The following is a 22,623-nucleotide window of genomic DNA, read 5'->3' on the forward strand; positions in this document are numbered from 1 at the left end:
ATAAACATACAAAAATCAGTTGGATTCCTCTACACCAACAAAAGGAACATCAAAGAGGAAATCACCAAATCCATCCCATTTACAGTAGCCCCCAAGAAGATAAAATACTTAGGAATAAATCTTAACAGAGATGTAAAAGCCTTACACAAAGAAAACTACAGTACACTTCTGCAAGAAACCAAAAGAGACTTAAATAAGTGGAAGAACATACCTTAACATTATAAAAATGTCTATTCTACCAAAAGCGATCTATACATTTAATGCAATTCTGATCCAAATCCCAACGGCATTCATTAGTGAGATGGAGAAGCAAATCACCAACTTCATATGGAAGGGAAAGAGGCCCCAGATAAACAAGGCATTACTGAAAAAGAAGAACAAAGTGGGAGGCCTTACTTTACCTGATTTTCAAACCTATTATACTGCCACAGTAGTCAAAACAGCCTGGTACTGGTACAACAACAGATACATGGACCAATGGAACAGAATTGAGAATTCAGACATAAATCCATCTGCATACGATCAGTTGACATTTGACAAAGGCCCCAAAACAGTTAACTGGGGAAAATACAGTCTTTTTAACAAATGGTGCTGGCATGACTGGATATCCATCTGCAAAAAAAATGAAACAAGACCCATACCTCACTCCATGCACAAAAACTAACTGAAAATGGATCAAAGACCTAAACATAAAATCTAAAACGATAAAGATCATGGAAGAAAAAATAGGGACAACGTTGGGAGCCCTAATACATGGCATAAACTGTATACAAAACATTATAAAGAATGTAGAAGAAAAAACTAGATAGCTGGGAGCTCCTAAAAATCAAACACCTATGTTCATCCAAAGACTTCACCAAAAGAGTAAAAAGGTTGTCTACAGACTGGGAAAAAGTTTTGAGCTATGACAATTCTGATCAGTGCCTATTCTCTAAAATCTGCATGATACTGCAAAAACTCAACTGCAAAAAGACAAATAGCCCAATTAAAAAATGGGCAAAGGATATGAATAGACACTTCACTAAAGAAAACGTTCAGGTAGCTAACAGATATATGAGGAAACGTTCACGACCATTAGCCATAAGAGAAATGCAGATCAAAACTACAATGAGATTTCATCTCTCTCCAACAAGGCTGGCATTAATCCAAAAAACACAAAATAATAAATGTTGGAGAGGCTGTGGAGAGACTGGAACACTTGTACACTGCTGGTGGGAATGTCAAGTGGTTCAACCACTTTGGAAATCGATTCAGCACTTCCTTAAAAAGCTAGAAATAGAACTACCATAGGATCCAGCAATCCCAGTCCTTGGAATATATCCTAGAGAAATAAGAGCCTTTACACGAACAGATATATGCCCACCCATGCTTATTACAGCACTGTATACAGTAGCAAAAAGATGGAAGCAACCAAGGTACCCATCAACAGATGAATGGATAAATAAATTATGGTATATTCAGAGAATGGGATACTACGCATCGATAAAGAATAGTGAGGAATCTGTGAAACATTTCATATCAGGGAGGAACCTGAAAGTCATTATGCTGAGTGAAATTAGTCAGTTGCAAAAGAACAAATATTGTATAAGACCACTATTATAAAAACTTGAGAAATAGTTTAAACTGAGAAGAAAACATTCTTTTGTGCTTATGAGAGGGGGAAGGGAGGGAGGGTGGGAGAGAGGTATTCACTAACTAGATAGTAGATAAAAACTACTTTAGGTGAAGGGAAAGACAGCACACAATACAGGGGAGGTCAGCACAATTGGCCTAAACCAAAAGCAAAGAAGTTTCTTGAATAAACTGAATGCTTCGAAGGCCAGCATAGCAGGGGCAGGGGTCTGGGGACCATGGTTTCCGGGGACATCTAAGTCAATTGGCATAATAAAATCTATTAAGAAAACATTCTGCATCCCACTTTGAAGAGTGGCATCTGGGGTCTTAAACACTAGCAAGCAGCCATCTAAGATGCATCAATTCTTCTCAACCCACCTGGACAAAAGGAGAATGAAGAACACCAAGGACACAAGGTGACTATGAGCCCACTAGACAGACAGGGCCACATGAACCATAGACTCCATCATCCTGAGATCAGAAGAACTAGATGGTGCCCGGCTACAACCGATGACTGCCCTGAAAGGGAACACAACAGAGAACCCTGAGGGAGCAGGAGAGCAGTGGGATGCAGACCCGAAATTCTCATAAGACCAGACTTAATAGTCTGACTGAGACTAGAATGACCCTGCTGGTCATGGCTCCCAGACCTTCTGTTGGCCCAGGACAGGAAACATCCCTGAAGCCAACTCTTCAGACATGGATTGGACTGGACACTGGGTCGGAGAGGGATGCTGGTGAGGAGTGAGCTTCTTGAATCAGGTGGACACTTGAGACTATGTTGGCTTCTCCTGCCTGGAGGGGAGATGAGAGGGTGGAGGGGGTTAGAAGCTGGAGAAATGGACAAGAAAAGAGAGAGTGGAGAGAGTGGGCAGTCTCTTTAGGGGGAGCGTAATTGGGAGTGTGTAGTAAGCTGTATTTGGGTTTTTGTGTGAGAGGCTGACTTGATTCTTAAACTTTCACTTAAAGCACAGCAAAAATTAAAAAAAAAAAAAAAAAGATGTTTCAACAAACAGATGCACCACTGGAGATGCGTACTTGTTTATGCCAGGAAATATGGACGACAGCTTCCCGGCCAACTGACTGAAAGAGATCCACATTTATGCCTATTCCCAAGAAAGGTGATTCAAATGAATGTGGAAATTATAGAACAATATCATTAATATGCAAGCAAAATGTTGCTGAAGATCATCCAAAAAGGGCTACAGCAGTATATCAACGGGAAACTGCCAGAAATTCAGGCCGGTTTCAGAAGAGGATGTGGAACCAGGGATATCAATGCTGATGTCAGATGGATCCTGGCTAAAAGCACAGAATACCAGAAGGATGTTTACCTGTGTTTTATTGACTATGCAAAGCATTCACCTGTGTGGATTGTAACAAATTATGGATAACGTTGCAAAGAATGGGAATTCCAGAACACTTAATTGTGCTCATGAAGAATCTGTACATAGATCAAGAGACAGCTGTTTGGACAGGACAAGGGGATAATGATTGGTTTAAATTCAGGAAAGGTGCGTGTCAGGGTTGTAGTCTTTCACCATACCTATTCAATCTGTGTGCTGAGCAAATAATCCAAGAAGCTGGACTATATGAAGAAGAACGGGGCATCAGGATTGGAGGAAGACTCGTTAACAACCTGCATTATGCAGATGACACAACCTTGCTTGCTGAAAGTGAAGAGGACTTGAAGCACTTACTAATGAAAATCAAAAACCACAGCCTTCACTATAGATTGAACTTCAACATAAAGAAAAAAATCCTCACAACTGGACCAATGAGCAACATCATGATAAATGGAGAAAAGATTGAAGTTGTCAAGGATTTCATTTTACTTGGATCCATAATCAACAGCCATGGAAGCAGCACTCAAGAAATCAAAGGATGCATTGTATTGTGTAAATCTGCTGCAAAGGACCTCTTTAAAGTGTTGAAGAGCAAAGATGTCACCTTGATGCCTAAGGCGTGCCTGACCCAAGTCATGGTATCTTCAATCGCATCATATGTATGTGAGGGCTGGACAATGAATAACGAAAATTGAAGATGAATCGAGGTCTTTGAATTGTTGTGTTGGCAAAGAATATTGAATATAGCATGGACTGCCAAAAGAACGAACAAATCTGCCTTAGAAGAAGTACAACCAGAATGCTCCTTAGAAGCTAGAATGGCAAGACTGCATCTTACATACTTTGGACATGTCGGCAGGAGGGATCAGTTCCTGGAGAAGGACATCTTACTTGGCAAAGTACAGGGTCAGTGGGAAAGAGGAAGGCCCTCAAGGAGATGGATTGACACAGTAGCTACAACAATGAGCCCAAGCATAACAACGATTGTAAGGATGGCTCGGGACCAGGCAGTGTTTTGTTCTGTTGTGCATAGAGTTGGTATGATTTGGAACTGACTCGACAGCACCTAACAAAAACAACATATATACATATATATATTTTTTTCCAGGGTGAGTAATAATGTATTTCATAAGATAGGTTCTTAATAATTATTCCTCTTATGAAAGACTAAAAAAAAAAAAGTAAAAAGGTGGGTTATTTCCTCCTATGAGTGAAAGGACTTCATGTGGAAGAGGATAATAGTTTTTACAGTACATTCTTTTCTTCCTATGTGACTTGTTGTGTGTTCAGTGTTGCCACTATGACTGGAGCACTCCTGCATTTTCTCTCTACACCAGATTCTTAATGACCATGGATGTCTCTAATACCACTTTTACCCGGCCAGAAGAGGCGCAGCATCCTCACTCGGATCTCCTTGGTCTTGATAGTGCAAACAACTAGATTGAGCACTGGAGGGGTGAGATAGTGCAGACAAGAGAGCAGCACAGGGCTAGAATTGGATGCTGTCTTCCTAAATTGGTGGTGGATCATGGACATGGCAATGGTGGGAATGTAGAAGAGCAGCACAGCACAGATGTGGGAGACACATGTGGTGAGGGCTTTCAAGCACTCAGCCTTTGAGGTGAGGGACAGCACTGTTTGGAAGATCAGCCCATGTTGTTGTTGTTGTTAGGTGCTGTTGAGTCGGTTCCAACTCATAGTGACCCTATGCACAACAGAACGAAACACTGCCCGGTCCTGGGCCGTCCTTACAATCGTTGTTATGCTTCAGCTCATTGTTGTAGCCACTGTCTCAATCCACCTCCTTGAGGGTCTTCCTCTTTTCCGCTGACCCTGTACTCTACCAACCATGATGTCCTTCTCCAGGGACTCATCCCTCCTGACAACTTGTCCAAAGTATGTAAGATGCAGTCTCGCTGTCCTTGCTCCTAAGGAGCATTCTGGTTGCACTTCCTCTAAGACAGATTTGTTCGTTCTTTTGGCAGTCCATGGTATACTCAATATTCTTTGCCAACACCACAATTCGAAGGCGTCAAATCTTCTTCGGTCTTCCTTACTCATTGTCCAGCTGTCACATGCATATGATGCGATTGAAAATACCATGGCTTGGGTCAGGCACACCTTAGTCTTCAGGGTGACATCTTTGCTCTTCAACACTTTGAAGAGGTCCTTTGCAGCAGATTTGCCCAATGCAACGCGTCTTTTGATTTCTTGAGTGTTGCTTCCATGGCTGTTGATTGTGGTTCCAAATAAAATGAAATCCTTGACAACTTCAATCTTTTCTCCATTTATCATGATGTTGCTCATTGGTCCAGTTGTGAGGATTTTTGTTTTCTTTATATTGAGGTGTAGTCCATACTGAAGGCTGTGGTCTTTGACCTTCATTAGTAAGTGCTTCAAGTCCTCTTTACTTTCAGCAAGCAAGGTTGTGTCATCTGCATAAGGCAGGTTGTTAACGAGTTTTCCTCCGATCCTGATGCCCCGTTCTTCTTCATATAGTCCAGCTTCTCCTGGACTATATGAACAAAGATTTGATATCTACAGATACAGGGAACATGGCTCATTTATTTTTCTTTTTCTCATATTTATCCGTGCACCTGGCATTGGATATGTTTAAAAGACTATTTGTTGTAAGAATAAATTCAGTGATTATTCCCTTTGGAATATGAATATTGGAATATAGCAATATGCTTCCTGCTTACCTGATTGTGTCATTTGAAGTTTTCTAGTAATTATTCAGTGCAGTATATGTTGTGAAGTACTTAATTCAATATTATGGTAATTGTCATCGTTTTATCTGCTGGGGACAAGAGAACATTTCTTAACTATAACTGAGGAGAAGAGTGAGCAGAGGCTCATTGACCACGGATTATGAGAATGGACTGTAAACTAATTGCTTAAAGGAGTTCTTCCTGCCCACTGGTAGGCAGACTTCAAAGGAACTATAAACCTGTGCCATGGCAGGAAAAGCAAAGTGGGAAGCAGTACTGCACTTTCCCTTGAATTAATCTGTTTTCTTCCTGCATCCACATTAGAATTTATACGAAAAACTCATTGAGACTCATACTCTGTCAAAAAAAACAGGTTCTTATTTTGCCAAAGAAATCTCTCAACACTACATACATACAGACTATATCAAAGTGGTATGCATCAAAAATGAGGATTTTTTAATAACAGAGTTGAGTAATTTTTTTTAATTAAGGCCATCTTTTAATTATTCTTAAAATTCTTAAAATTTGACACCTCAAAGACTGTCTTCAAAACTGATAAATCAATTATTTAGAAAAAAAATATTTATTATCAATAACTACGAGCTAATTGATTCAGGATATACCTCTGTCACTTTTTTTTTTTTTTCCTCAAGTGGAAAGAGACTTATATTCCATCCTTCTCCCCTTCCCATTCTTGCCACCAAACTTTCTCAATCTTAGTTTGGCTTTATTGAGGGTTAGCAGTTAAATCTGCCCATAGAATCAGATACATTTACATCAAGATTTACTTAAGAAGAAGAGAAGATTTTCCAGTAGGTTTCTAGTTTTTCTCTTAATTACACATTCTATTGGTGATCTCTTTTGCAACAGCATATTTGGGGGAGATCTTTAAGGAAACTGTAGCTCACAAAATCTTCTAGAAGGTACCTTAGCATGTTGATCCTGTTTTGTCTGTCTAGTCTTCTAATGTGCTGTCATTCAGTTGTTCACCAGAAAGCTTATTATTAACATAATCAGACACATGGTTGTTTCTTTCCTGAAGTGTGTGCACCATTAGTAGTCATGTCCAAATTGGGTTGCCAGTTTTACATTGACTTAATCATGAGGCATTGTAGCACTACGAGATGTCTTAAAGGATATCCTGTATTACAGACATACTCTTCTTTACCTCCATAATCTAATATCAATTCTATTTCCCCTTAGTAATCAGGATCAATCACACCAACCAATACAGTAACTCCTTTCTTTGCCTGTGGATACAGAGGCATGAGTAGCTCAAACTGGTCAGGTGGCATTTTTAACTTCCAGTTCAATGGAATCAGTGTAGTGTCTCCTGGTGACATTCCTCCCTTTAGAACAAAGACCTCTAGACCCTCAGAACATAGGGTCATGGAGATAGGAACCAAAAATTTTGTGAGTGGGTCATTAAGGTTAATAGTGAGTTGTGCCATACTGCATTTAAACCCCTTGATTCTTGGACCCATGAATCCTGGCTATGGGAAAAACAGAACAATATATTGGACATTGATTTAGAACACATATATATCCCTGAAGAACACTGACCCAACTTTCAAGGTACTGCCACCTAACTGGTGCCAAATTTATATCTTCAGGTGGCCATTCCTTCATTCTATCAAGCCAGCTGCTTCAGGATGATGGGGAACAGAGTAAGACTAGTGAATTCCATGGCATTTGCTGTGAAGTGAGTCCGTGGATCTGAGGTGGTGCTGTGTGGGATACTATGACAGTGCATAAGGCATTCTGTGAGTCCACAGATGATAGTTTTGGAAGAAGTATTACATGCAGGGAAGACAAATTGATATCCAGAGTGTCTATTCCAGTGAGAACAAAATTCTGCCCTTTCCATGATGGAAGCAGTTCAATGTAATCAACCTGCCACCAATTGCTGGCTGATCACCTGAAGGAATGGTGCTATATAGGGAAGTCAGTGTTGGTCTCTGTAGCTGACAGATCTGGCACTCAGCAGTGGCTCTAGCCAAGACAGCCTTGGTGTGTGGAAGTGTATGCTGCTGAGCCCTTGGAAAATCCTGGTCTCTGCCACCATGGTCACTTCCTTAATGATCCCATTGGGTAATGATGGGAGTGACAGGAAAGAGGATGATGGGCTTCCACAGAAAGCATCATCCAATCCTCAAATCGATTGTTAATATCCTCCTTTGCCAATGTCATCCTATGGTGAATAGTCACATGAGACACAAATATCTTCACTTCTTTGGCCCATTCAGAGAGGTCTATCCACATGACTCTTCACCATACCTCCCTGTCTCCAGTTTTCCAACCATGTTCCTTCCAAGTCCCTGACCATCCAGCCAAACCATTAACCATAGCTTAGGAATCAGTATAGGATTGCACATCTGCCCATTTCTCCTTCCAAGCAAAGTGAACAACCATAGGCACTGGTCAAAGGTCTGCCCATTGGGAGGATTTCCTTCAGCACTGCCCTTCAGGACATTTCCAGAAAGGGGCAATAGCGCTGCTGCTGTCCACTTTCAAGTGGTGCCCTCATATCCTGTAGAACAAACTGTAAACAAGGCATGAGTTTCCTCTTCCTCACTCAACTGATCATAAGGAACTCTGTATGAGGCCATAGGTACAGACTAGGAGATGGAAGGTAATATGACAGGAGAGAAGACCATGGGCATTTGGGCTACTTCCTCATGCAACTTGCTGGTGCCTTCAGGTCCTGCTTGGGCCTGATCTAGTATTTACCACTTCCATTTAATAATGGAGTGCTGCTGTGCATGTCCAACTTTTTGGCTCTTTGGGCCATACAGCACTCAGTTCATGATGGACAGCTCAAGCTTCTTGGTGACTTGGGGGCTCGTGATTAAGTGTTCAGTTTCTATTAAGTCCCAGTAAAAAGCAAAAAGTCGTTTATCAAAAGGAGAGTTGTTGTCTGCATAGGATGGTACGACTTTGCTCTAAAATCCTAAGTATCTATGCTGTGACTCACCAAGAGGGGCCTGCCAGAGAGTCTAAACAACTCCTCTAACTGACACCGACACTTTAAGCACCATTGGATCAGTCGAATAGTATGGCCCAAGTTGCAGAGCGACTTGCACAGCAGACTTAACCTATTTCAGGGCTTTCTGTTATTCTAAGCCTTACTCCAAGCTAGCAGATTTTCAAGTCACTTGATAAACAGGGCAGAATAGCACACCCAAATGAGATATGTTGCCTCCAAAATCCAAAGTGGCCATCAGACATTGTGCCTCCTTTTTAGTTGTGGAAGGGGCTAGATGCAATAACTTATCCTCCACTGTAGAAGGAATATCTTAGCATTCTCTACACCACTGGACCCCTAGAAATTTCACTTAGGTGGAAGGGGCCTGAATTTTTTTCAGATTAATTTCTCACCCTCCAGCATGTGAATGTTTTGCCACCAAGATCAGAGTCATTGACACTTCTTCCTTATGAGATCCATTTGGAATGATATCAGTAATGTAATGGACTAGTGTGATATCTTGTGGAAGGGAAAGGAAATCAAGGTCTCTGCAGACTAAATTATGACACAGGGCTAGAGAGTCAGTATACTCCCTGTAGGACAGTGAAAGTGTATTGCTGGCCTTGACAGTTGAAGGCATACTGCTTCTGGGGGTCCTTTGAAACTGGAATTTAGAAAAGGCTTTGGCAGATCAGTATATGCATATCAGGTACCAGGATATGTATTAATTTACACAAGCAATGATAACCTCATCTGGAACAGCAGCTGCAATTGGGGTCACCACCTTGTTAAGTTTATGATAATCCACTGTCATTCTCCAAGATCCATCTGTTTTTTGCACAGGTGAAATAGACGAGTTGAATGGGGATCTGGTGGGAATCACCACACCTGCATTCTTCAAATCCTTGATGGTAGCTATAAAAATCTATGCAGTCCTCCAGGAATGCAGTATTGTGTTTGGTTTACTGTTTTCCTGTCTATGGACAGTTCTAATGCCTTCCATTTTGCTTTTCTTACCATAATATCCCTTACTACACTTGTCAGAAATCCAGTGTGAAGGTTCTGGCAGTTGCTGTATCTATTCCAGTTATGCATTCTGGAACAGGGGAAATCACTACAGGAATGTTTCAGGACCCAATGTACCCTCTGTGAGGTGAGCACTAGCAAAGACTCCATTAGTAACTTGATCTCTGTAGGTCCCCATCTGATTGGTGGGCCAGAGTGACATTTTAAGTCTCCTGGACTTAATGTCAGTTCAGATTCAGTATCCAGTAATCCCTGAAAAGTCTGATTATTTATTTTTCTCCAAAGAACTGTCACTCTAGTAAATGGCTATAGATCCCTTTGGAAAAGCTGGGAGAAAGATTAATAGTATAAATTTTTGGTAGAACTGTGGGGTTGTTCCTCAAGGGGTCCTGACTACCCCTTTATTCAAAGTGTTGTAGGCCTGTGAACTGGCTCAAGTCTAGGAATTGACTCAAGGACTATGACTCTTTATGTTGGTGATTTAAGTTAAACTGTTCGCTTGACCTAGAATCCTTCCACTTGTACAAATCAAGTCGATATTTAGTAGATTTTTCATCTATTCCACTCCAAAGGACACCATGACTAATTAGCCAATTCCATAAGTCCAGACAAATCAGATTACTCTGATTACTGCTTTTTTTCTGCTGTTCATTACAGTAACCACGCCCACTTTGTATTTGTCCATAGAGTGCTGCTACTTATTTCATACCACCACGAGGTCCTATCAACCCCATTGTAATTAGGTGCCCTAATTCAGTTAGTGCTGTTCCCCCTGTCAGATATGACTTGCATTATATAGAAATCACAGCTGTCTTTAGGGATGCTGGGGATACCCTTCATAAAATTGTTACTCAACATCGTGGTTAAAGGTGTATCTTTATTGGGCACTCCATGTATGGGTGTGTGGGTTTAACCTGATGAATTCACTCTAAGGTGCTAGTATCCCTAAGTCTTTGGATACTTTCTTCTACAGTATGCCAAGGCAGGTCTTGAACTTCAGTGTGATTTAGTGTAGGCCACCACAGAATACACGCTTCAGCTAATGTACCAAATAAACTATTAGATACTTACCTATCTTTCAAGCTGAAATATTGAACGAAAAATTTGTGCTTATTGGGCACACATCAATAAGCTCTGACTGATCCAACTTTATGTTCTTCGCACAAGTATCCAGCACTCTTCATAGTCATTTCCACACATATTCCCAGGTTTCTGTTTGTAAATATTAGAAATCGAAAGCAGTTCATTTAGAGTGTAGCATACCTCCTCCTGGGTCACATTTTGTATTTCACCTTTTGGGACTCATTGGGACTTAAGCCTGGTTATACTTCTAGAAACAAAAATGGGTGGTAGGGGATGTGTTCTGAGAACATTCAGCAATGTCTTGTAAGGCATCTGCCTCAGGATATGCCCCAGAGATGACTCAGATGCTGCCTCAAGTGATGATTTAGATAAAGATTCTTCAGATAGAGCTAGCTTAATCTCATCAGATGGGGGTAGAAGTGTTAATGTCTTTATCTGGGAGGTTGGCTTAGCAGACATCTCTTCAGATGAGAGTCAGAGGGCTGGTTCTGCTGGCAGGAATGATTCAACAGAATTTAGGGGCTCAGTGTCCTCATTTTCCTGATCATCTTCCCATATGACCCCATTCCAAATTTTAGGATCCGATTTCTTCCCAATCAATTCCCTCACCTTAACTTCATACGTCATTTGAGGTTGGTAATTCTGTCGACACTGTAATTCAGTCACTTTTACCATAAGGCTCTTGGCTTGGTTTTTGGCCATATTAGCTCTGTTACTTCAAGAACTAAGGCTTTCTTTCAGGGCACAAGTGACAACTTTGAGGCAATTTAGACAGTGCTGAAGATATGACTCTGAATATCTGAGCTGATTTCTTTTTGTCACCACTGTGTCTTGCAAAAGGAGAACCAACCACCAGTTTCCTTATACTTCTCATTCTGACAAAATTGTAGAAAAGTATCAAGCATGCCATCAACCAGAGCCTTGGCTCTCACCAATACTCAATCTATTGGGGGTGACATTTTCTGTATTTCTGTTGTCACCTCACATGATGTAGTAACAGTACCCTCTTTACCACTGGAAGCAGAGTCATCAACATCTTTTAGACTAACAGGACTTGAGAATCAATTCAGAAAACTAATCCTTAAAATTTTCTTTCTCTAGAACCACTCTTGGTACCAAATGTCTTAGGCTGGATTCTCTAGAGAAACAAAATCAGTGAAGTATATATGAAGAGAGAGAGATTTGTCTCAAGGAAATGACTCACACAGTTATAGAGGCTGACAAGGTCCAAGACTGGGGAGCAGGTGTCAGGCCGGAGGCTTTTCCTGACTCATGTAGCTGCAGAGCGTGACTAACCCAAGGTCACTGGATATATGACAGACTGCTGTTTCAAGTAACAAAAACTGGAGTTCAGAATATGACAATCTGGATGCAGGATCTCGAGCAAACACAAGCCAGTGAGCTTAGCCAGAACATCCATACGTATTGGATGTGGGCCACACATCTGAGGAAACATCACTTACAACTGACTGGCTGATCACATCAGATCACTTCGTGGATGTGGTTACAATATATCACAACGGGGAGGGTTACTACATTATTACACAAAGGCCAAATTACATCATTGCATAACTGCCAAACTACATCTTTACATAACTACCAAACCTGAAAGAATCATGGCCCAGCCAAGTTGTCACACAACATTAACCATCAAAACAATCTGTATACATTATTTTTCTTGCATGTTTCAGGGAAGAGTGACTTTGAGGGGTCATGTTTTAGGACATCTTTGCACTGCTAGGATTATGGATATTTTTCCATGAATGCTTTGGGATACTTTAATGCTAAGGGACTAGAAGTAATTCCTGTTAACTAAATACACAGTTGTGTAAGCTAACAAAAACACATGAGCTTCTTGGGCAAGAAACTATTTTTACTGATGAGAGGAAGTTTTGAGGAGATGTAGAGTGAAGGGAACATTGAATTTCAGAGTGGTTTATTATAGAGAGTGATTAAGTGAAAAGTTAGATTGCTGCTATTAGGAAAGTGACAGGAAGGGGAATAATTTAGATCAGGATGCCTCCTTCTTGTCAGGATTAATTTCACCCCAGCTGACCTCAGCAGCATCTAGAATAGCCAGGTAAGGAAGAGATTTCCGACTGAGCTACTAAAAACACCTGGAATCATGTAGCAGTCCCTGGTACATCCGCTCAGGAATATAGCTGTGCTCAGACTGGAGGAAAATTATGAAGACTAATGGAGAAAAGGAAACCCTGGTGGCATAGTGGTTAAGAGCTATGGCTGCTAACCAAAAGGATGGCAGTTTCTATCCACCAGGCACTCCTTGGAAACCTTATGGGGCAGTTCTACTCTGTCCTATAGGGTTACTATGAGTCGGAATCAACTCGACAGCAAAGGTTTAATGGAGAAGAAACTTCAGCATTGGATAAGGATTGAAATAGATAAATTTAAGGGCTTCTTTGATCAAGATCAGTGTTGATACCTAATAGTTTTTGCAGTCCACATGAAATTAAAACAGACGCCCCCCCCCCAAAAAAAAAAATCACCTTAGCTAATGGTTAAATAGTATAACCTTGATGGTGTCAAAACATCATGAATATTGAGATTCACAGTTTCAGAATAATGATGAATGTAATGAAACAGAAAATCAGGAAAGAGAGGGGTCCCATAGATAACTTAGGAATTCTGTGGTTTGGAAATCTTCCTTGTACTATTGATCATTGTGAACTACACTGGCTGTGGCTATTTTGAGTGATTCTTTTTTTTAATTTTTTTTGTATCCACCTCCCTTTCTCTTTTAAAGTTATTGAAAATAATGTACCACTGTTAATTTCTTAGTTTTTTCAACTATCATGATTATATCAGAGGCTAATATTAGGGAAAACTGGGTGAGGGAAGCTTAGTATATGAAAACTTTCTAAACTATCTTTGAAAATGTATTCCAAAATATTGTCTTTTTTTTTTTAATGGCATTGATCTATTTTACACTTAAATGAATCTTTTACTTATGCATGATTTTTGTAACATATAGGATATTTAGAATATATTGGTTCACTGAGTTATGCAGATGTTCCAAATGTTGACATAGCCCTTTATACAATATCGAGAAATCATATTCCTTAACATCACACTGGTTTCATCATAGAAATTTTTAAGACTTGAAGGCTGACTGTGGTGGTTACAAATTTTCCAAAAGTCTACTTGAAAGATCAAATTTTTCATTGGCTAAAAATACTGCCAGTTGTTTTTCTCATAGCAGCAGATTAACATAGTTCATTTTGAGAAAATGTCTGCACAATATCTGAATTTAAGTAATTCCTTCTTACTTCTTTGTATTACTTTTTAATAAGTGCATATTCCTTATTCTATAGAACAAATGACTTAGTCCTTAATCCTGTTTTTCCCAAAATTAGAATTCATTTTCTTATCAAAAGCTAAAAATCGTCCTGTTTTTTCCTGTAGTGTTTGCTGAGAAAATATTAGTTATATTTATATAAACTGAAAAGTGCTTGGTCCCTCCTTTAGAGATGCAGTGACTTTCTCAGCAACTTGAAAAACAAAAAGGGTGAATTTCAGGTTCATTCCTTATGCAAGCATATCTCTCAGGCTTACTTAACTCATGTAGGGTGTGTGCGATCATGAATTATGGAGAATTTATTTTAGGCTCATATGTGAATGTAATTCAGAGAATTTACTAGTTTTAGCACTGGTCCTGGACATAATAGAATATTTTTATGTCTGCTAAGCATTATACCTTTTTTTTTTTCCCAAACATAAAACCCAAACCAAACCCATTGCCATCAAGTCCATTCCGATTCATAGCGACCCTATAGGACAGAGTAGAGTTGCCCTGTAGAGCTTCCAAGGAATGCCTGGTGGATTTTAAGTGCCAACCTCTTGGTTAGCAGCCATAGCTCTTAACCACTACACCACGGTGGTTTCCTTCCAAACATAAAAATACCTTATATTTGAAACACTAACCCAGGGGAACACAGTGCGTGAAAAATGGCCTTAACTGAGCCTAGAATTACAGCCTGCTGACTCTGAGCTAAGCACCATGTAGGGATTCAGAATTGTGGGGATTTACAAATGGGTGAAGAGAGAGTCCACAACAAGTCTGTCACTTTTTTGAACTATGGTGACTCCCGTGTTGCTATGATGCTAGAAGTTACACTTCTAGTATTTCAAATACCAGTAGGATCACCCATGATGGACAAGTTTCAGCAAAGCTTTCAGAATAAGGATGACTAGGAAGAAAGGTCTCGTCATCACCTTCCAAAAATTAGCTAATGAAAACACAGCAGAATACTGTCCGGTTTGCTTGTTTTGAACACTTCATCAGGAGGGATCAACCTCTGGAGGAGAACATCATATTTGGTGAAGTAAAGGGCCAGCGAGGGTAAGGGAGACCCTTGGTGAGTTGGATTGGAACCATAGCCGCAACGATGGATTTGAACACACTGGCAATTGTTAGGATGATGCAGGGCCAGGAAGCGTTTCATCCTGTTGTACCTAAGGTTGCCATGAGTCAAAGTCAATTTGATGGCAGCTATCATAATCCTCATTTTTTTTTTAATCATAATCCTCATTGCAGCTAGAGCAATTCTTCAAAGTTTCTTTTCTCCTCTAATCTCATGACATATAATGCATAGACTCCTGTTTTGTTCCACATTCTTGTATCACAATTTTCATTTCTAGCAAGGCATATCAGAACTTTAAGAAAGGCAAGACATATAGTAACCTGAGTATTGTTTAAGATTATCAGTACATTTGGTTATTTCTACCAAAAATTTCTTCCTTGCTTTTACAGCATGATGTGGAAAAATAAACTCCTTTTCTCTAATTAGGCCTGCTGATCTGGGTTTGAGTTTTATTCCACTACTGGCTATTTGACCTTGGGACAATTTGAGTCACTACTTTGTACTTTAATTTCCTGATAAAACAAACATACAAACAAACAAAAAACCATTTGTTTTTGAGTCAAATCTGACTCATAATGATTCCATGTGTGTCAGGGTATAACTGCTCCACAGGGATTTCAATGCTGAATTTTCTAAATATATTACTAGGTAAGTCTTTTGGGACAACTCTAGGTGGACTCAAACCTCCAAACTTTTGGTTATCGGTCAAGTAATAGTCTCTTATGTGAATATCAGAGATGATGAGATTCACCTTCTAAACAGTCAGCAGCTTAATTATGTTTTAATCCTCATATTTCAGCAGAATTCATAGTACTTGATAGATGTTCAGCAAATATGTGTCTAATGAATGAATATTTACATGGAAATGTGGCTTATACCTTCCCCTTAGAGAGTGGAGTTCCTTAGGCTGAGGGTAGTGTCTCCATTTTCATTGGATCTCTGCATAACGCGCTCAGTATAAAATAACAGATTAAGCTATAACTATGGATTTTTTTTTTTTTTAATGGATAAAACGGAAACCCTGGTGGTGTAGTGGTTAAATGCTACGGCAATCTGCCAGGCACTCCTTGGAAATTGTATGGGGCAGTTCTACTCTGTCCTATAGGATCGCTGTGAGTCGGAATCGACTCGACGGCACTGGGTTTTCTGGGTTATGGATAGAACATATCCTTGTCTTTGCTTTATTCAGCAAGAATTTTAATGGTGCTCTTTGTCCCTTTTGCTTATTCCACCTCTCCTGAAGAGTTGCAATATCTTCAGTCGGATCTGCTTAGTCTTGATAGTATAGACAATGGGGTTGAGCAACGGAGGTAAGACATAGTGCAAATAAGAGAGCAGCACACAGCTGAAAGGGGAAGCTCTCTTCTCAAATCGGTGGATTATAGATAGGCCAATGGTGGGAATGTAGAAGAGCAGCACAGCACAGATGTGGGAGACACATGTGTTGAGGGCTTTGAGGCGCTCAACCTTAGAGACTATGGACAGTACTGTTTGGAGGATCAGCCCATAGGAGAGGACAATGAGTACAGAGTCCAGACACAGTGTAGAGAACACAATAAAGAGACCATAGGCACTGTTGATGAGGGTGTCAGAACAGGCCAGCTTCATGACATCTGGGTGTAGGCAGTAAGAATGGGAAAGCAGGCGATTCCGGCAGTATGGAAGCTTCTTCAGCATTATGGGGACTGGGATGTGGAGACCTATACCACGCACCACAATGGCCAAGCCCAAGCTGAAAATCCAGGTGTTTGTGAGGATGGTGCCATAGCGAAGAGGGCTGCTGATGGCCACAAAACGGTCAAAGGCCATGGTCAGCAGCACAGAGGACTCCATGATGGAGAAGGAGTGGATGAAGAAGAGCTGTGCCAGACACACTTCCACCGCCACCTGTCTGAGACCCAGCATGTAGATGGTGATCATGGTGGGCAGCGTAGAGGCAGATAGACCCAGGTCAGTCACCGCCAGCATGGATAGAAAATAGTACATGGGCTGGTGCAGGCTGGGCTCTGACCTCACCAGCCACAGGATCAGGCTGTTCCCTGCCAGGGAAGCCACATACACGACACATAGGGGAATGGAGAGCCAGGTGTACACAGCCTCAAGCCCTGGGAGGCCTGTTAGGAAGAAGTAGGTGTTGTTGTTGGAGTCTGACATGGTGACCTGGAGAGGCAAATCTCCAGGCAGAAGTGCAATCACGGACCCTAGAATTCAATGAGATGATGGCTCAGAACATTTAGCTTAAACTAGGTCATTGTAAAATGTTTCCCTACAATGTTCTACTGTACATCCACAGCTCAAATATTATCCATGAAATGAAAAGTGAGACAAAGCAGAGAACACAGAGATTGAACCAACAGAGAAATATTATGCGTGAGTAACCTGGTTCCTGAGGACCAAAAAGAACCTCCCAAGGAGATGAAATTTGATTGAAACACAGATCTAGAAAGGAACTGAGGCAATCTTGATTCCAACTCTTCATTGCACATATTCTAAAAATGAAATTAAGCTCCTTCAATTAACTCATGTATTTGAGTTAGGGGTGGAATCAAGTCTCCTCGATTCCTGCTTTCAAAATTTCACTATGTTAGTAGACATTTATTTCCATAACATGGTAATTATTATCGTCAAATAACATAAATGATTTACTGGCATGCCAACGTGTCTATATTCTCCATACATATTTTAAAGACATGAAATCATAAAAAAAAGAAATTATACATATTTCTCATTTTGTCTTTTTCTAAAATTTCTCAGTAGAGATATGCATGTGTGTTGGCATACAGATCTAAGAGTATTAGGGTAAACTCAAACTCAAGAATGTTGGAATGAGAAGCAATATTATAGGCTTTCTGGTGCTCCCCAGCACAATAATTCATCAATAAATAAGATCTCCTGTAAACTTCATTGTAGTCTACATTTTGGGGATAAATCTCTGTCCTCCTTGTATTTTCTCCCCTGAACTTCAAACACCTCTCAACCAGCAACCTACATATTATCCAATATAGGTTGCTTCTTTCAAGGTGGACCTTTCTGGAAATCTACAATGATTAGAAAATAAATTGAATAATAATACACAAAAGAACAAGTAAATTTTGAGGAGTCATAAAATTCTACATTCAGGTTTCACCCCCTCTTCCTTCCAAGAAGATATTAACTTTAATTTTCACTACAAGACCTTTCAACTCATTTATTTTGAGACACATGCTGTAGTGTCCAATTCCTTTTAAAAAAAAATCTCTTGATTATGGATCCTGTCACTCTTCTGCAGGTAAGAATGTGAAGGTACAATCATTCTTACTTTTAGGTCACTTTACAGTACTCTAAAATCACTTTTGCATCTGTCATTTTAGATCAACTTAACCCTTTAAGGTGAATAAGATCAAATTTTATTAAACCTGGCTTCCAGATAAAGAAATAGAATTTTCAAGAGATCAAGTAATTAATCCTCCCAAAGTCTCAGATTTAATAAAAGGTTGATAAAAGATTGGAACAAAAATTCTGGCTAATTCAGTTCTTCTCCTTCAGTACATTTTAATTTATGTTAAAATACAGAGATTCAGTCCTCTATTGTGTTTTGAGAATCAGAACCTTGATGTTACCTTCATCTGCACATCTGAGTAACCTAAAGACTCCATTAAAATCATAATTAAAGAAATTAAATATAACTGTCACTTCAGATTTTCTATATGTGGTCACACAGTCAGTTATAAAACCCAAATTTTGGCCTAAATATTTCTTGAATAAGTAATTACTGCTAAGGAGTCTTATGAGTAGGCACCGGCGTTATAGCTGTCTACAAGAGAGATAAAGTCACTGCTGTGTTGGAGCATCATGAATAAAGCGAACACGATTAGGAATAAAATATTTTAAGGAAATAATTTGCACCTATAGAAAGACATCACGTGATCTTGTTTTAAAGATTAAGTGTTCTGAGATAACTCTGAAGGAGGTAACGGTTGGAGTAAGATCAGAATTGAAAGAACGAAGCTTTAGAAGACATGTGATTGAGTGTGACTGTCAGTGTCTGCCTTGCACGTGCCTGTGCTTGTATGTGTGTCTGTGTGTGTGTTTGAGAGAGAGAGAGAGAGAAAGAGAAAGCAAACGCATAGAGAAGTTATTAGGAAAATGACCATGAATTGTTAATGTTCACTGTAGCTAGGAGTTAAAATCTGTTCGAGATAGAATAGGGATAGCAGCAAGAGAGGTATTGGACAGGGATAATTAGAACCTAATTAATCACTGAGAAAATCTAAATATTAATCTTAAAAAGCAGAATTCTGCATTTGTACTTACTAGATATACAATTCTGATCCTCAAAGAGAAAAACTAATTATAAAAGTAAAATGGCTCTCCAAATGGCCATTGATGTGGACATGAAAGTAGAAGAAAAAGTTAAGAAATAAAAGACAAGGCTTGACACTTGTAGTCCTTAGGTGAAGTAAAAAGCTCCCATCGCATGCTAAGCTTTGTGGTGGTGATGGCAATCATGACCAGGCAGGCACACTGATTAGGACGACCCAATACATTTTTTTTTTCAAAGAATCATCAAATATAAACATTAAGAGGAGTGGTGATTATGGTTCCCAAGGGCATCGTTTTATCAGTGGTAATATTAAGTTGATAACTAGATACTCTATATTTTAGGATAAGCTATGCTGCTGTGAGAAGCTGAAACATGTCTTTTTTCTACATATGGCTTTATAAGTTTTCAATAAGTTATTTAAAGATGGAGGCACTACGGAAAGTAATATAAATAAGATAAAGAAATGGTTGGGGGCTACACCTGAAGGAGGAAGCTACTGTGAAAATATCAGTTCGAATGTTCTGTCTTTGTAAACTTTCCATACCACAAGTTGTACCTCTTCACAATTACTTACACTTATAAGACCTGTTTCAGGATTTTTTCAAACTAATTTAAACAGCTCCTCCACAGACTTGATATGTGAAGACACAAGCGCAGGGAATGTCCTTGGGATGAACAAAATCAGATCAGCAATTTTACTTGGATTGTGCTAACCATGACAAGAAAATGTGCATTAGGGAACAAGAATTTGAGATCACAGAACATGTCATTTATTTTTCTGTTTCTCACATCTATCCAAATACCTGACATGGGACAGGTTTAAAAACACTGTTTGTTTTAAAAAGAAATTTAGTGACTGAAAGAAAATTGATGTAGGGAAAAAACAGGGGATATGGGGTGGGGGGATGTTTTTTGATCCGAGCTTTACAACAAACTTCTTGAATAAACATCATCAAAACTTGAATTCATTCTGGGGTCCTATAATTGGATCAGTCTCGTCCCTGCTTACTTGGTTATGTTATTTGAAGATTCCTAGATATTACTCTGTGCAATATATTTTGTGTATAAATGTATATACAATGTACAATAACATCCAATTAAACAATGCATTGCATTGGCCAAATCTGATGCAAAGGACCTTTTTAAAGTGTTAAAAATCAAAGATGTCACCTTGACACCAGACCCAAGCCACAGTGTTTTCGATCACCTCATATCTTATGCATGCAAAAGCTGGACAATGAATAAGGGAGACTGAAGGAGAATTGAAGCTTTTGAATTATAGTGTTGGCAGGAAAATTGAATATACCATGGACTGCCAAAAGGAAGAACAAATCTATCTCAGAAGAAGTACAGCCAGAATGCTCCTTAGAAGCAAAGATGGTGGGGCTATGTCTCACATACTTTAGACATGCTATGGAGTCAGTCCTTGTAGAAGGACATCATGCTTGGTAAAGGGTCAGTGAAAAACAGGAAGACCCTCAATGAGATGGATCGACACAGTGGCTGCAACAATGGGCTCAAACATAACAATGGTTGTGAGGATGATGCAGGACCAGGTGGTGTCTCGTTTTGTTGTACATAGGGTCGCTACTGGTCAAAACTGACTTGATGGCACCTGACAACAACAACATATCCAATATTAGAAAGCTGTCTTCATTGTTTTATCTGATGGAAACAATGTCACATTTCTTATCTATAACTGAGGAGAGGAGTGAGACGAAGCTCATTTGTCACGGATTCTAAGAGCAGACCATAATCTAATTGCTTAAAGGAGCTCTTCCTGATCACTGGTACGTGGATTTTAGTAGAGTTATAAACCTGTAGCATAAGAGAAAAAGTAAACTAGGAGGCAGTTCTATATTTTCCACTGAATCAACATGTATTCTTCCTGCATCCACATTAGGATTTTCTCCTAAAGCTCATTGAAACACAAACTCTGTTATGATAATCAAAAGAAACAATGGTTCTCATTCCCCCAAAGAAAACCTCTCACCACGATTAAGGTGGTATGCATCAAAAATAAGGAATTTTTAATAAAGTTGAAGCAAATATTTGTTTTTTTAATTAGGCAGCACTTTCATTGTTCTTAATATCCTCGCAATTTCAAGCTTCAAGATATAACTTCAAAGCTGAAAAGAGGCTTAAAAAAATAGCTTAAGTCTCAATAACCATGAGCTTATTCTCTCAGATGATACTTCTGGCACCTTTTTTTTTTTTCCCCCTTTTCTTTTTTCAAGAGGAAAGAGACTCTATTTATTCAGACTGTATCCATATTCCAGCTTTCTCCCCACATCATTCTCTTAAACTAATCTTCCTCAATCTTAGTTTGGCATATTTGAGGGGCAGAGAATCAAATGGTATTGAGATGTATTTAGATATAAATGCATCAAAATTTATCTGAAGAGAGAAGAAGGTTTTCCCGTAGGTTTCCAGCATCTCTCAATCCTGAAGGTGTTCTTTCTTGCAGTAGTACATTTGGAGGAGATCTTAAGGAAACCATAGCTCATGATACCTCTTACATGGCACCTTAACATGCTGATCTTCTTTTGTCTCTTTAGCCCATCAAAGCACTGACATTCAAGGGTTCACCAAAAAGTAACTGGTAACATCATCAATCACACGGCTGTTTCTTTCTTTTCAAAGATCTACAATACTGACTCACCGGTAAGGACACCAAACCTGGGACTCTCTCTCCCCTCTGTGAGACCCTGATCGCCGGGAACGTTTAATGGGGTGTATTTTACAGGGACTTGGTCAATTCCCTAGACACAACACATTAGGTATCCTGGGGTTGAGGACAGTCATTACCAAACAAGTTCTACAATATGCTCTAAAGAGACTCCTTTGTGATTAGAAAATCCTTAGGCCCTCTCAGTCTGAAGTTTCTACATTCTCGATGTTCTCATCCAAATAGGTGCAAATCTAAAGCATATGCGTGGGGAAAACGGGAAGTTCTTTAATGTGCCTTCTCATATTGGTTTCTAGAGCAGACCATCTAAGCAGAGCTCACAATGACAGAAAATTACAGAACAAAAATATTAGAACAAATATATTGGGCTAGGAAGGGCATTCCAGGCAGAGGATTAAGGTAACCTACAGAACAAATGATAGAAACAGCAATGTGTTCATGAGGTGTTGCAGACTCCAAGTGTTCTTTAGTTTCTAGGTTACAAAGTTTAAACCAGGAAAAGTA

General features: G+C 39.6%; 1 protein-coding gene across 1 annotated transcript; it reads right to left on the reverse strand.

The window, feature by feature from the left end:
- Positions 1-16,324: 16,324 nt before the first annotated feature.
- Positions 16,325-17,281, reverse strand: LOC100670185 (olfactory receptor 51G2-like). The gene has a single exon (XM_003421471.3). The coding sequence runs from the start codon at positions 17,279-17,281 to the stop codon at positions 16,325-16,327; it is 957 nt and encodes a 318-aa protein (XP_003421519.2).
- Between the last annotated feature and the right edge of the window lie 5,342 nt (positions 17,282-22,623).

This window comes from Loxodonta africana, chromosome 7 (assembly GCF_030014295.1).
Source record: "Loxodonta africana isolate mLoxAfr1 chromosome 7, mLoxAfr1.hap2, whole genome shotgun sequence".
Taxonomy (NCBI): Eukaryota; Metazoa; Chordata; class Mammalia; order Proboscidea; family Elephantidae; genus Loxodonta; species Loxodonta africana.